This window comes from Phocoena phocoena, chromosome 4 (assembly GCF_963924675.1).
Source record: "Phocoena phocoena chromosome 4, mPhoPho1.1, whole genome shotgun sequence".
NCBI lineage: Eukaryota > Metazoa > Chordata > Mammalia > Artiodactyla > Phocoenidae > Phocoena > Phocoena phocoena.
In genome coordinates, this window is record NC_089222.1 from 64,434,791 (window position 1) to 64,451,589 (window position 16,799).

The window sequence follows — 16,799 nt, forward strand, 5'->3', positions numbered from 1 at the left end:
ACCATTTAGATCCATCACAAACGAGGGGAGACATATAAAATCCTGAATTCCCTGATCCTGTATGCTACTTTATTATGCCTTACCATAAATGACTTACTTTTTTTTTTCCTCGAGTGAGGCATTTACTTCTAGTACAAGCTGAAGGTGAATAAATGGAGAGAGAATCAATATTTATAAGTTTTTTCTATGTGTCATGCATGTTAATACATTGTTATATAAACTACACAGTAACATTAATTATTTAGTATTAGAACCCAATTTGACAGGAGAAATTTAGGCTCTAAGATGAAACACTAGTAAGCTACATGGTTGGGGTCTAAATTCAGTTGATTTTGATTCCAAAATCCATGTTCTTTCCACCCCTTGATGAGTTCTGTTCAAAGCCCCAGTAAATCATGGTGTATATTCTATTCTAAAATTCTAAGATCAAGAGCTTCTACAAAATTGCCTTTGAGAAAAAAAATATTCTATTAAAACTATACTTTAATTCTAATAATTACTTCTAACTTAACTTTCAGTCTTATATCAAGTAGCCGCTTTCAGAAGAGCTCCACTTGGATATCTCACATGACATCAAACTCAACATACCCAAAATGTGATTTCCTTCTTAAAAGCTACTCTCTCCCCAAGATTCTCTTTTTACCCTGGCATCACTCTCACCTCACAATTCAATCTACTTACCTATCACCAAGTTGTCCACTCTATTATGCCTTACCATAGATGACTTGCTAACTTAACAGTTCTCCAAGACAAGGGCTTTACATCACCATTATGGTGATCACTAATGGGCTATTTCATTATGTATGTAAATTATAGAACAAAAAGATACATTTAAAAAATGCTAATTCCAACTGTCAGAAAAGTGTTTTGTTTTTCTTGTCTTTTCTTTTCTTTTTTTTATAAAAGGTCCCTTAGGCAATTGGCAGTTCTCATTTAGTTTGGCCTTAATGAGTATTTACCCAGGGCCCAGAAGCAGAATCCATATGGCTTTCAATTTCCTCAACTTAAATACAAAAAAGTGCAACAGTAACCAAAACATTTTTCAAACGTATTTAAAAGCACATTTTTTTCACCACCAAATTTTCCTACCAAGTACACTCTATGCTTTTCAAACTACCTGCCTTATATCAGATGTTGATTTATAGGCAGAACTCAAGTTCTTATTTTTAAAAATGTTTGCTGGACATATGAGAATCGTATTTTCTTAGGAAATGGTTTAAAACATTATCTATAGTTGGCCTAGTGTTTAACTGGAGAAGAATTTAGACTGATATGGAAACATGTTCCTCCAATTATATGAAAATAGAGGTTTATTTTTTTCTCATGAACATGTATTCTGAAATACTATATAAACTTATAAGAGTGTCACATATTCAGCATATGTAAATTCTATATTTACCAAAGGATTTTAGATGGCTAAATACAACAGAAGCAAAATAAGATCTCTACATAAAGATAAAACTATAGGGTACTCTTTAATGGAGAAAATAATTATTCCAGAAAACTAGACGAAGGATGCATTGCTTTGAGACCTAATTTTAGTTTTGAGCTTCCAAACAGCTATCATCATTAGATAAGAGACATACTAGTTTATCCAGTTTATCAAGAGAAGGACTTTCCCCTCTCACTCACAGACAGCCTTAAAGGTAAGAGATACTAAACATAACAGAGTGTTTTTGACAATATTTTGAAGAGGATGCAGACTTTCATGCGGCAGAGACTGCAAACTGGCAACCCGTGAGCCAGATGAAACTGCTCTCTTCTTTGACCCTCACAGTGTCTCCAAAATTTTTTCAATGGTTGAAAACTTTAAATATTTAAAATAAGAACTCTGACTTCTGGTTGGAGCTAACAGCTACCCCTCCTATACTCCATAGAACACCCCCCCTTTGCCACCACTTATGTCATATGCAGGAATCTAAGTGTGGACCCCTGTAAATATATGGTGGTCTATTAGAACAGTCTTACTATAAAATAAAACTTGAGCGCATATTATGAAATCATTAATCTTTGAAGACCAATCTTCAGGAAGTTAGAGTGGTAAAGCATAGGGGCATGGAGGAGAGCTCAAAGGGCAGTGTCCCAGTCTCCCTCTCCCTCTCCCTCTCTCCCTCAGGACTATAAGGACTCCCCCCAAGAGTCTTTGGCCATAAGTTAAGAAATCATCGAAAAAATAATATTTTTGGAAGTAATATCCTGTTTTTGAACAAGAATCATACATGCAGGACTGATACTGAAAAAGTGCACGTTAGAGTAAAATGGCTCATGTCCCTTCTGATTTGTTGGGCATCCACTCTACCCAGGTGAAAATATTTTGAAGATCACCTCTGTGTTCATGGAACCCCAATACACACACCAGATAAAAGTAGGGCTGCTCTGCTTGAAGAAGGGGTAGGAAGGCCATCCTGCTTGCACCTCCTAAAGCAAAAACTTGTTCTTGACGAATGAGAGGGTCCCATGTCACCAGACCCATCACTGTACAAAGTCAGTTGACTCTAATGGCTCTGCCAAGAGCTAGAGTACAATTATTGCCCAAGGAGCTCCCTGGAAAGTTCCTGAAGGGCAAACAATCTGTGCTGTTGATTGTAGAAAAATCCATAGATTTAATAGTCTGGCATGCAGTTGGCAAAGCAAACAGTTGTTACTAAAGCGAAAGTGACAGAAGATGGAAGGCCATTCCACAGGATTCACAAGTAAGGGAGGCAGGGTCTAAACTTTCCTCAGGAAAGAGCTTTGCATCTGCTAGAATACCTGATCAACGAAGGGATGGACTCAAGGCCCAGAATTACACACTATAGGACAGATACTTCCAAACTGTTTATTCAAAGCAGTAAGCACCTCTGCTAATCCAAATTCTAGACCAAACTCCAATATATAAAACAACAACGAATGCAGCTGTCTTCCAATTGAAAGGTTGGTAAGAAGACAGGACCCCCAGGTACATATGTCCACTCCCTCTTCCCATAAATTTGGCATCTCCTCAGAATCCTAAGGCTCCGTGGAACACTCTGTTAAAAGCACTGCTGTGGGGAATAAAACATGTGACTCTAGCCTGGAAATTTTTAAGGCAGGTATTAACACCTTGACCATGATTGTTATAGGTGAACTAAAGCCACAAATCATTTTCAATATCAGAATTATTGTTTTGAAATCACTATTGAAATAGACACATATGGCAAACCATTAATACAAAAATCAATGAACCAGAGAGCTAACTCTTCCCTGGCAAACCTCTTAAGATGTATAAAGAATTACATCAGAACCAGCCACCTGTTCTCAATTCTTTTATAACCCATACAACAAAATTCCTTTTTAACTTACCTACTTCATAAACCTAAATCCCTGTCTTTATTTCAAATAATGGAGCCAGCAGTGCCTTTGTCATTGCAAATCTTTAGTGAAGAATAAAATAAAATCTAAATTTTAAAAAAATATTAAGCAACTAAAAACTTTAAAGAATATTAACCAACCAGCAGTTTGTTTTTTATTCCTTAGAAAGGAGATTAAATCCTATATTTTAAAAAATCTGAGCTTAAAACCTAGTTTCTTAGGCTTCCCTGGTGGCGCAGCAGTTAAGAATCCGCCTGCTAATGCAGGGGACACGGGTTCAAGCCCTGGTCCGGGAAGATCCCACATGCCGCGGAGCAACTAAGCCCGTGCGCCTCAACTACTGAAGTCTGCGCACCTAGAGCCCGTGCTCTGCAACAAGAGAAGCCACCGCAGTGAGAGGCCGATGCACCACAGTGAAGGGTAGCCCCCGCTCACCACAACTAGAAAAAGCCCGTGCGCAGCAAGGAAGACCCAATGCAACCAAAAATAAATAAATAAAATTTATTAAAAAAAACACAAAACCTAGTTTCTAAAGATCCTTGATTTCATCATCTTTAGCAGCGACACAACTCGGGGAGTTTTAGAGAGCTTAGTTTACAAATTCAGTGTCCATGATTTGAAGACATCACTATCAGTCTGAAGAGAAGGGAAAAAAAGAGTACAGCTGGATCCAGGAGAAAAGCCAGGTTATTTACGCACCCACAAATTTTTTTCTGTTCTTCAATGGTTGTTGTTAGTAGATATTTTTCCTTTACAAAGAATAAACACAAATCCACTTCAGGGGGGAAAAATAGTAGCCTAAACTTTCAGCACTGGGAAATTCCATCCCAAGTTTTCAACTACTCACAAAAGCTTATGAGGGTTGACCCCCAGGACCGTGGAGACCATGGAGGAGCGTGTCTGTGGCACATTCCGAGGAAGCGTGAGCCACAGAGCCCATACATTCCAGCACACTGAGCAAGCACACACATGCCTCCCCACTTCCCCAGACTCCGCCAGCGAGGGGGCACCAGGCTGGAGGCAGGCCTCACACACCAGGCACCTTCCAGTCCTGCCCAGCCATCCCTGCGGAAGTACAAAGGGGAAGGAGAATAAGAGAGAGGAACTGGCCAGTGCAGGGCCTCAAAGAAAGAAATATAAGATCGTTTGTGGGGTAGGCCAACCACATACTCTAAGGGTTTTTAAAAGTCAAAGAACAACTTGTGTGAGCCTCCTGGTCCTGCTACCACCAATGGAATCACTTACTGTCTCCCACCCACCACCAGTGAGTACCAGTCTTTCTAACACGCTCTGGAATTACAGACCGTACAAGCTGCACAACCAAGTTCAGTCACCTATGCTTCTACAGCTACCGGTATCCTTTCTCCCTTCCTCCATCCCTCTTTCTCTCCTTCCTCCCTTTCCTCCTTTCTTCCTCCTTCCTTGCTTCCCTCCTCCCTCTGTTCTTAATAATTGAAGAGGTTAAACTCCAGTTTTTCAGCGTTAAACTCTTTCATCATCTATCTCCAACTCTCTCATATAATGATGCACAAACACTTTTACTCCAAAACCTTATCTACACAATGAAGAGACAAAACATCCATTTTTCAAATATGCATTGTTAAAATCACAAAGATCAAGAGGGACTAAAGTAAAAGGTCTCCACGTAACAAAAACTATACAGCCTGTCCTCACGTAAGCTTTTTCGAAATAGCCTCTATTTCATGAGTTGGTTTGAGGTTAACCTGTCCACAGAACCACCATTCAATGAAATAGATTTTTGCTTTACTTTCAAAGAGAAAGAGTAAAAAAGAATATATAAATGTGGTAATAAAAATCTTTTCTGATAATACTCTTGACTGAGAAAAGCCATTATTTTTCATCTTATAATAAAATTTTTTCATAAAATTACATTCTTATCAAAAAAGCACCACCTCTATATCTACGAAGCAAAATGCTTGTATATCTCATTCCATTGGTAGTATAATTGTATCTCAAGTCCTATTTACTAAAAAAAAACAAAAAAAGTTATGAATGCATAATATGCTTAAGTAGTGTATCAAAAAGAATATACAAATCTTTCTACTCCCTGTGCTTTCAGAATCTTTCATTGTCAAAAAGGTTTAAGGGCTTCCCTGGTGGCACAGTGGTTAAGAATCCGCCTGCCAGTGCAGCGGACATGGGTTCGAGCCCTGGTCCAGGAAGATCCCACATGCCACAGAGCAACTAAGCCCGTGTGCCACAACTACTGAGCCTGTTCTCTAGAGCCTTCGAGCCACAGCTACTGAAGCCCACGTGCCTAGAGCCCGTGCTCCACAACAAGAGAAGCCACCACAATGAGAAGCCCGCGCACAGCAACGAAGACCCAATGCAGCCATTAATTAATTAAAAGGTTTACAATTTTCTAATGTTAATAAGATGAACCACTCTATAGAAGATAATTTGCAAGAATCCCGTATTTCCGTCTCCAAATCATAGACACTTTTTAAAATATACAGATAAAAATGAAAGCATGCCACACTTTGTGCAACACTCTAGGTCCTACACAAAAAAGTCTGAGGTGTTTTTTTCCAGGATTTAAAAAAAGTATCTGGGCCAAAGGCAAAAATACAGACCCTCCCTACCCACCCCCACCCCACTGCATACATATGTTTTTTACACTTAACTTTCAACCACAATGATTTTTTAAAAATCTTTTTATCTTTAAGTAATTACTAATGCCTCTACTATAGGTCTACTTCAAGAAAGTTTCTTCAAATTATGACTAACACTTTCAGTTGTTTTTCAATTACACTAAATTAAAAATATACTAACTTCAGTTAGTCAATCCTTTATCTTCCTCAGCATATCTGTTGTATACATGTAAACTTTAGCTCTAATTCTGAGTTAGGAAAAACATACAAAGTTTCTCTATTACCTATGTACACATTATCACAACTTCCTACTTTATTGCTAGGGTGCTGTTACTGTATACAAATTAGATGGTAAGCAAGGGTAAGACAGCCACTGCATCTTTGAAGCAGGTTTGGTCAGTAGAAGGAGTTGCTTTGGAGTCCAAAGCTTTACAGCCCTATCTGTGAAAGGGATGAAATTCAGATCTCTCTCGGCTGTATACAAAAAAATATGGAGAAGGCCTAGTCCAATGCCTAGCACATTAACTACTCAGCAAGTATTAGTTACCTTTCTTCCTTTTCCCCATCTTCTGAGTCAGAATTCCACAGAACATGCAATACCCTACTCTGGGCTCTACTAAGTTAAAGAAATGAAATGCCTAGGGAGTTGGAAATAATCTTTCACTTACCTTTTTCTTGATAATTCCTTCCTCCCTTCCACCACCACCATAAATATGATACTACACAAAAGTTAAAGGAAATGAGGATAAATGCAGACAAAGTTCACAATTAAGGGGAAATGGACTGTTCTTCACATGCTTAGTTATTTAGTATATGCTTTTGAGTGACTATATCATTAATGAGGAACTCAGAGAACTTTAGGGATGCTATCCTATTAACATTCATTTCACTCCCACAGGAGAGGCCAAAGGCCATATTCTGTACAGAAAGTGAATCAGAGAGAGACACCAAATCTCAGGAAAGACTTGGCAGCTACCAGCAAAACACTTAAAACGAAACAGTCCTGCCCTCTGACAATGGATTGGCTGAAACCTGGGACGAACCCACCCAAGTGATTCCTTGAGCTTGACTTTCCTTTACCATGTGGCACACGGTCTTGACCAGGGCTACCTGTGTAATCTGTGTGGCTCAGCTGTTGAAACATCTTTCTCGGCAATGTCCTATGTCATAATACAAGGAATGCAAACACTAAAAAAAGCAATGTAACAACAACATCAAGATCCAACCTTCTTGGTTAGGCATACCCCACTTCTGTCTATGGGCAAGCACAGTGATACTGCCAGTAATTTAAAAATGACCTCTGTTTCTAATTTTTTTCCTAAAAACTATAACAAAGTACAGATCATTTGGATTAAGAATAAGATCATTGCAAAGGGTGATTCACAAACAAATCTATATTTATATCTTTCCATCACTCTTGAATGGCAACCTTTGAACCGTACAACACTTTCAGATAACTTCTTTAATTAAACAAAGTAAATGTAGGTGAAGTACTCTGGACTGAGAATCAGAAGTTCTAACCCTAGCTTTACTATTTAATAGTAATGTGACCTTAGGTAAATTATTAAATTTCTCTGAGACTGAGTTTTCTCATCTAAAAAACGGAATAATATTAGCTGTCCTTTCTTCTTCACATAATTATTATTTAGAATAAATGAAATAATGTGTTAAAGAGGCTGAGATATTATCAGTACTATGTGAATATGAGATGCAGGCACATAAATATACATTTATCTAGTAGTATTTACATGTCAACACATGGAATCATGATATTACCTTTCTGATCACATTTAAAACAAAAATTAAAAGTCCAAGCTTCCCCCACAGGGCAAATCCTCACATGTTGGTACACATTAATTGTATGATAATAAGAAAAACTGAAAATATCATTCTCATTGCAATTGTCCCATACAGATTATCCTGGTCATTAGGTACAACATTTTCCTTGATATAAATAGATAGAAGAAAGTCTAAAACATGCATCAGAACTCTTAATTTTCATTTAATGGACTTACTGAAATACCTATTTTATGAAATATTCTTGATAATAAACAGAATGGGAAAATTCTAACTAAATCTTCACATTTTAAGAAATAAAGTATAGAACAGATAAATAAATAGGAAATCCAAGAATAAACAAAACATGTCTCCAAAATGCAAGCTTATTATTTAGTGAGAACCAGAGGCTTGGGGAAGAAACATATATATTAAATGATGGACATCATTTTGGACTTGATTGCCTGCTATAAATTCAAAAGTATCCATTTTCTCTGGTCTACTTATTCAACACCTCAACATGCCATCAAACACTAAACCAAATTAAAGAAACAGTAATTATATTCTCCCTCCTCTTTGGAAGCCAAAATAACAAAATCTGAATTTTTCTGTAAAAGTAAATAATTTTTCTTCACTATTTTATGGAAAGACCAGACTAAAGTACATGATCAAAACAGGAAAAGAAAAACCTTAAAAATAATGCTCTGAGCACTCTGCAATTTTGCTGCCCAAAATAGAACCCATACAGTCCATGCCACCAAATGAAAATTACAAGTTTGTAAGCATGAAGTCAAATTATAAAGTAAAAGATTTAAAAAAATATTTTAACGGTGATAAATGAAGGGAAAGATTGTTATCTTTACTGGTAGGTGTTTGTTGTTTATTTGCTATTATGTTTTCTTCAGTGATAGTGTTTTGAATGACTACCCAAACTAATTTGAACTTTAATTTGAGTTTAAAAAGGACAAACCTTGACTAACAAATTACTTGGGCAAATTTTGTTAAACAGAACTCTCCCATTCTTCAAATTAAGAAGTTAATCGTAACTTTTGGAAATTATGCTTTTGACTAAAATTTTTAGAAAGCTGGTTTAAAAAATTGGTTTAGCCAAACCCCACCACTTTCTTCTTCAACACCAATAAGAACACTGAAGACATTTTGGTGGCATTTAAATATAATTTTTTAAAATATATTTTTGAAATTTATTATTCAACTTTTTTAACAGCCTCCAAAGAAACCAGCTCAATACTATGCTTCTTCTAATGAAACTGATTCTCTCAGAGTACTTTTGTTATGCAAAATAATACACTGTCTTCCACAGTATAGAATTTCTAAATGAAAATGCATATTCAAGTCTTAAATCTTCTATAGAAAATCAAAGCCTACACAGAATCACTTGCCAATTCTCTTAGTGAGAGGGGACATCCAAGCAAAAGTGAAGGAGAGTAAATTTCCCACAGAATGGTCCTTCCAGTAGCATGCTCACTGAAGAAGCCACTACAGGTGTCTGTGCCCTGGCTCCCACAAGGTTAAACACCTGCAAGAGTTATGCATCACTCAAGGCACATATTATTGCACTTGACTCCCTTTATTTACCACAAGGTTCAAACACCTAGCAATTTTCATTTGCCTTGTCAGGACTAAAATCCAGAACATTTGTTGTTTAATTTAAAGATATCCTCCTCTTCCCTCTTGATACCATCTGTCTGAAACTACTGTCTCCCATAAAACACACACGCACGTGTGCACACACCCCGCTGAACCACAGAGATTGATGCACTTAAACTCAAATTATGTCCTCTAACAACTGACCAATTGCTCATCTACTTTTGAGGATTTCATTAGCAGACTTGGAAGAGTGATTCAGCAGGAGACAGCAAATATTTAGAAAGCTGAAAGTATCAAATATGTATAAATAGTTCTTACAGAAATCTGATTTTCATAACTTTTTGACTTTTAATAAATGTGCCCAAATTACCACCCTTTTATGCACATTTCAATGTCATTTACATTCCCCCCATCTAAGAAACTGGAACAACCTCTGTAAAATAAAAAGCATTTACTCAAAATAATAGTGAAATGTTGATTTTGATATGTATTAGTTCTAAATCTTCTAACATCCTTTAAAATTTTTCTTCTTAAAGAAAATATATTGTACTTTAAATCATTATGTATAAAAGGTGTTCTACAAATATTATTCATCTTCTCTCATCTTCTCTATATAAATGATAATCTCAGGCTAACATAATAAAAAACAAAACTCTGAGACCATCCCTTATGGTCATCTTATACCCAGCCATAATTACAAAGAAACATTATTATTTAAAAAAACACAATTTGACAAATGTATTACATATCACCAAATCACTATTTAGAATTAACGTTCATGTGTTTAGCCATCTAGTACTTTTATAAATCACTACAATATAATTTAAAATTGATATGAATTTGTCAAATTGGAAAATCAAGCCCCATATAACATCTATTTCGCTTTGTAGATTTCAATGGCTTTTAATATTTAACCAAATAACGTAAAAAACAATGACCAGTCTTTTAAAAACACAAACTAGAATTTTAAACCTGAATTACCAAGTAATTTTTTTCTTTATTGCTTCTATTTTAATCCCAACACTTATCTCTTAAAGGTCACGAAAATGTGTAATTTTCTAAGGCATTACCTAGAACGGCATAAAAAAATTACTAGCCTTTTTTTAAAATGGGAAACTAAATGTCCAACTCAAAGTCAAATCAAAACTAACCTTAGAGTAATATATATATGTGTGTGTATGTGTGTGTACATATATATATATGTAAAATATCCACACATGGAATCTATACAATTAAATCCAGGCCATAATTTCTAATTCAACAAATTCTTGAAATAGGGTACCATATAATTTTAACCTAATAAAGTCTTTTCTGTTGTTACAAAATTAAAAATTGATCCATCAAAAGCCTTTGTTGCAGGGAGGGCTTGAGGTTGGGTGGTTGGGTTTTTTTTTTCTTTTTGGTATTTAATTCAACTATACACAATGTAGTACATACAAGCAAAACACAATTGAGATACTGTTTTCTTTAACATTCCTATAGGAGACCAAATTCATTTGCATTGGAGAGAACACAATTACTGATTTTTAACTCATGAAAGACAAATTCATAGCTTTTCCCTACACTACCTCATAGTATTCTCACCATCTCAGTGAAAGCATGTCTAGCACCACTTAGTTACTTCCTAGAAGTGGGCAGAAATTGCATTTTTCAAAGTTTTGTTTCTCACAGAATCATTCAACTTTAGTTACAAAGCACATTCAGGTTAGCGTATGTCTTAGCTCAAAACAATTTATGTAATGTGTGTGTGTGTGTGTGTGTGTGCATGTGTGTAGATACATATAGTATATAAATTTTTTTTAAACTAAACTCTCATCAACATCAAAAATGAAATTTCTATCAAGGAAGTTTCCACAACTTTTACAGCCCTTTGTTTTTTCTTCCTTAAGAAATCTTTGATTCATATATGCTACCAAGAAATGCGAATAGAGAAAAAAGAATCAAAGATTTTTATTCAACAGAGCCTGAAGCCAACTTAGAAAGTAAGAAAAATAGATGGTTTGTACATGGTTTACATTACAATAATTTGCATTTAATAAGAATGAAGCACATGTGGCAAAAGAAAAAAGAGTTTTCTACTTTTAAGTGACCCTGAGAAAATAATACTATCTAGTCTGTCTACAAAAACAGCACATATAAAATAATGCTAGAATGGTATTTAACAAAAGATCCAATTGGTAAGCAAATGGCATGCCAATATTTTCATAACTTAAGATAAAAAACATCTCCTCCCAAGTATCATTAGGTTAAAAAAAATCTATTTGGAATATAGATATTAAAACTGATTCTTGAGAACAGAAAGAAATCAGAACAATATAAAGAAAATGAGCACTCACTTGTGGAATGGTTTTTTAAGTAAGCAAGCAATGAGGATGCATTGTTTCCTTCACATTTTCACTTCTACTAACACAAAAACCACATATAGAACTGACTGAAGGCCAACAAATGTACTTTTAACTTGTTAATTTTCATGGAAGTGCAATAAAAGAACACCAAAATAGTCACCATATAACATAAAAGCTTTGGTTTCAAATGTCACAGTACCCTGTTTTTGAGAGTCCCCTCCGTGGTGGAGCCCTGTACATGAGAACACACAGCTGCCTCCTCCCAGGAGTCTGAGCTCAGTACACAACACCAGGCATCAGCTCTCTCTCCCTTAGCCTGCAGTACCAGTAACTAATTTCTGCATTTTAAACTAATAAAGGAAAGGAAGAAAGATCAAAGCTATCCAATCAGAAATGAAGCAGCCCTCTACAGCAGCAGCTTATGCATACATTTGGCATGTCAGACATCTTCAGAGTAGTGAATCATACACAGCGCATTTCAATCTACCTCCTAGGTATTTCATATTACCCACAGTGTTCAAAGAAATCATGTACCAATAGAGCTGTATAAGTCCTAGATTGCTCTTTATTTAATTAATACTAAAAATTTGGGACAAGCTTTTAATTCTGAACTCTTATATAAACACAGCAAAATCATCTAAATGACCCCCCAGCTAACAGCAAGTAACCTCTGTATTTTGAAAGAAAAAAGTTAAAACGTAATATATTTGTGAGAAGTTTCAAGAGATGTTAATAACTTTAGATAAACTAGTATTTCACTTACATTGCAACATTAAATAATATACTTTGCAACGTGAAATGAGACACCAACTAACCAAAGATAAAATTCTACCGATTTTTACTAATTATAACCAAAAAAACCCCTCAAAACAATTATACAGCCAACAGAATTAGATATTTATAGAAACATAACCCATCAAATATTTTGGGTGCTTCTTTCAAACCTTGTTCAGTATGTTCATCCAATATTCAAGTGTTATGAGTAATTTCAACTTACAGTAAATAGTTAATGTATCAAAAAGCTTCAACTTCGATTTCTCAAGCAAAAAAAAATTTTTTAAGAAAAGCATACAAACTTAAAATAATTTAAAAATTAATCAGTTGCACATTACATTTCTTCCTAGAGAGAAGAACTAGCTTAATATTACACATGAAACTGCAAATCATAATTTTTACCTTTTTTTTTTTAAGTTATTAAGTAGTTTTCTGATATGCCACTGGAATCACTGGCAAACAAAAGATATTCTGTTGCTTAGTTAAAACATATCTGGAAATGTGCACACATTTTTAGAAACCCTTTAAGCAAAACATCTATGTATTTAACAATTGGGATAGTTTGTTTTAAAATCTATTCAATCCTGGCAAAAATCAAGTAAATGGTTACACTATTGAGAATCACAAACTGTAAAGGTGGTAAGTCAAAGACTTCACTTAGAGTCTCCAATTCAGCTACTAAATGACTAATGGTGAAGAAATGTATGTGAATGGGATATAAACTAAGTTACGACACATAGAAAAAAAATCTAGAATGAGTAATAAAGGGCCCAAATTTAAAGTCCACAATAAACTTTAAACAAAGATGTTCTCCCTCATTCTCTCCTCACAGACATTCTCATGTAAGCAAATCACTGTGGAGAAATCCAACCTCCACAAAACTTTTTAGTCCTTCATTAACAACAGTGCACTTAAATATAATTATAGATTTCACAGTGATATTTGTTTAGCCTCAAACATATCTTAAAAGCAACAACAACAAGAAAACGCTCAGAAGCAATATTCAGTAGTCTCTGTGACTAAAAAAGTCTGGCTTTTAACTGCCACCTAATCCAAACAGCCTACTTGTTTAAAGCACTATGCAAAAATATCGACCCCTTGCTGAATTATTTTATTATTCAACACTAAGGTATCTAAAAAAGAAAACTAATTAATCGCAATAATCGCGAAGTTTAGTTAAGCAATTTAGCTGACACAGTAAATATTTACTCTTAACATCTCACAGGAAGTCTTGACAAGCATTTGTTGCCATTGTGCTGGGGGGCAGGGGTGGGAGTGGCGGGTGGGAGGCAAGTTTTCATAAACAAGTTAAACGGTCCCAGCGAATTTAACACAGCTAGTGTTCGCCACCCACCCCCAATAAGGCACCAGATACTTTCCAAGTACAGTAAACACCTTATATAATGAAAGTAAAAAATGTAGCTTTCTAAACTATTTTAACTCCACTACAAAAACAAACAAACGCCTTTTAAAAAAAACTATACAAGCACATTTTTAAAAACTGAGTGTATTTTTTTTATTTAGACGTAAGACCAATCACACAAAAAAACTAAGCAAAATATATTTACCTGAGCTTTTTGGAGACTGAGTAATCAACTTCCATGATTTTCCCATGCAATTCCACTTTACCTTTAAAACAGAAATTAAAGCACTCAGAACCTTCCTGCAATCAAACCGGCGGGGGGCTAGGAGGGGCACGCACAGAACTCCACGCTCCGGCTCCGCCTTCGGGCGCCCTCAAGGGGTCTCCTACCCTGCTCGAGCTGGGCAAACTTGGTTCCCAGTGGAGAAAAAAGGTGGGCACCCCATGTCGCCTTGTTCCCCGGGACGAGGTGGCAAGGGTGCGAGCCCGGATCCCGACCCCAGGTATAGCTGTGGGTGGCATTACCGGAAAAACAAATTTAATAAAGAGCGGCGCCAATTTGAAAGGATGAGCTCATTTGAAACTCAAGCTGCAGGGCTGGCGCGGCCCCGCTCCTCTCCGGGCCCCCACCTCTCCATTGCGCTAATCCGGGCTCCGAAGCCTCCGCTGCTCTCCCCTCCCTGCCCTCTCCTCCCGGTGGCCCTGGTGAGACACGCCGAAGCCCCCCGGGGGCCGCTTCCGTGAGAGCCGGGTCCCCGCCTGCTTCTGGTCACCTTGGCCTCGCCGCTGCCCCGCCCCCACCCCGCGCGCCGGTGGGGAAGGGGCTCCAGCCGGGCCGAGGTTCGGGGGGCGCAGGCTCGTGGCCTGGGGGCGAGCGCGGCTCCGAGCGGTGCGTGTGCGGGAGGGAGAGTTGGTGAGTGCGCGCGCGCGCGAGTGTGTGTGTGTGTCGCTCTCCGTCTCCCGTCTGGGCTCCAGCGCTCTCGCGGGCCCCCCGGTCGCCTCTTTCTCGGTTCTCAGTCCGGGCCCCCACCGAGTTGAGACAGGGCACCTCGTAAAAAGGTGCTTCTGGCCGAGCGGGAGGCGGGGGGACAGACGGCGGAAAGCCCCCAGCCCCGAGTTCTTCTCAATAAAATCGGACAAAAAATTCAGAGAAAAATAGGAGCGCTTGAGAGACAAGCGAGAAGGGACTGAGGTTCGGGAGAGGACCGATAGAGATGTGCCGTCGTGCAAAGGCGGGGTGGGGGGAGCCCCGAAACCTCGGAGGGGATCGTCAGGGTGGCGCCGAGGGGGTGCCAAAAGTGGGGGACCGCGGGGCGAGCTGGGGAGGGGGCTCGAAAGGAGAGTGCGGCTCAGGGGACACCAGAGGGCGAGAGGTCCTGGGCACGAGGCACGGGAAGGGGTAAGGTCCGCTCAAGGGAGAAGGACATTCAGGGTTTAGGGGGGTCCCTGACAAAAGGGGTGACGGAAAGGTCAGGGAAGAAGGGGAGACGGGGGCTCTCTAAGGATGGGGGTGGGGAACTGGAAAGCAACTCGGGGAGCCGGAGGAACAAGGGGTGCCCCGGGAGAGCGAGAGAGCCTCGGGAACCCTAGGGGAGGCTCGGGGGTCGCCCCAGGGCTGCGGCTGGGAGGGCAAAGGGTGAGTCCGGAGCCGTGGGGGGAGGGGAGCGGGCCGTCCCAAGAGCGGGCCGGCGGTGAGAGTTGAAGGTCTGGTGCGTGGAAGTGAACGTGCGGGCGCTAAAGCCCCCGCCGGGCGCCGCCCGCAGGGCTCGGCCTCCCTCCGGGCGCCGTCCCGGCCTGAGCTGGGCGAGGCGGGGGGAGGGGGACAGCGCCGACTGCTCACCCGAGAGGGTCTCGATGGCGCGGATGGCCCAGTTCTGGTCGGGGTAGTCCACGAAGGCGTAGCCGGACTTGAGCAGGACCTGTCCCGCCAGGGGCAGCTTCCTGTCCCCGAAGAGCTGCCGGAGGTCGTCGGCAGTGACGGCGGGGCTCAGGTTCCCGATGTAAAGCTTGTTCATCATCCGTCTCTTCCCCGAGAGCCCGCGGCTCCCCCGGCCCGGTACCCGGCGCTCCTCGCCTCCTCCGCTGCCCTCGTCTCCCCTCCTCCTCCTCCGCCCCCCCTCCCCGCCCTCCGCCCGCCCGCCACCCACCCCCACCCTCAGCCTGGCTCCCCCCACCGCGGCCGGCCCGGCCCGCCCGGGGGCAGAGGCGGAGGCGGGGACTCGGCGCGGCTGCCTCCTCGGGGCAGAGTCCCGGGCCGGGCGGCGGCGCGCGGACAAAGCGCTCTCTCTGCCTCCCTCTCTCCCTCTCAAGGCGGTGGCGGGAGGAGGAGCAGCGGCGGGCGGCGGCAGCGCACCCCGCGTGTGTCTGTGTGAGAGTTTGTACGGGCGTGTGCGCAGCCGAGAGTGAGCGAGCGAGCGCCCCCTCCCCGCCCCGCGCCGCTGCGCCCCTCGCCTGGCGCCCCCCGCGCTCCGAGCGCTCCGCGCGGCTACCGGGACTTCTGCCCCGCGCCGGGCAGGCGGAAGCGGGTCGCGGCCTGGGGCTGGGGCTCCCGGGAGCCAGAACCTCGGGCAGGCGCGGCGCGGAGGCCGGGCGAGCGGCGGGGAGGGGAAGGCGCGCCCCGGCCGCGGGTGGGAATGCGCGAGGGGGAGCGGCTGGGAGCTGCAGGCGTAGGAGGGCGAGGGGCTGTGGGAGAGCGTGGAAAGGGGTGTGCGCAAGGTGGACCGGATGTGAGGGCGCGGCTGCAGGGCCGGCGGGAAGGTGTGTCTCGGAGGTGAGAAGCGAGGGAAGGCTGGGAGACCACAACTTTCGCGGCGAGTTGGCCGAGTCCGGCTCCCTGCGCGTTCCCGGGCTGAGCGCTCGCTCAGAGACCCGCTCCCCGCCCCACTCTCCCGGGTAACCGGGCGGCGCGTGTGGTCGAGGGAGCGCGGACGGGGGTCGGGACGCTTGGGGCCCAGGACCGACCGGGCCTTCACGGACCTTGCACCCCGGGGA

At 41.1% G+C, this 16,799-nt stretch overlaps 1 protein-coding gene across 3 annotated transcripts in view; it reads right to left on the reverse strand.

Moving 5' to 3' along the window:
- IGF2BP2 (insulin like growth factor 2 mRNA binding protein 2) overlaps positions 1-15,891 on the reverse strand; it is a 157,376-nt gene extending 141,485 nt beyond the window's left edge. For 2 of the 3 annotated variants that reach the window (XM_065875968.1, XM_065875966.1), the window contains exons 1-2: positions 15,649-15,826; positions 14,014-14,074 (exon numbers count right to left, since the gene is read on the reverse strand). In XM_065875968.1, coding sequence (XP_065732040.1) covers positions 14,014-14,074; positions 15,649-15,826 — 239 coding nt within the window. Of the gene's footprint in view, positions 1-14,013; positions 14,075-15,648 lie in introns of all 3 variants that reach the window. The other variant, XM_065875967.1, reaches the window with a different exon arrangement.
- Positions 15,892-16,799: the final 908 nt, after the last annotated feature.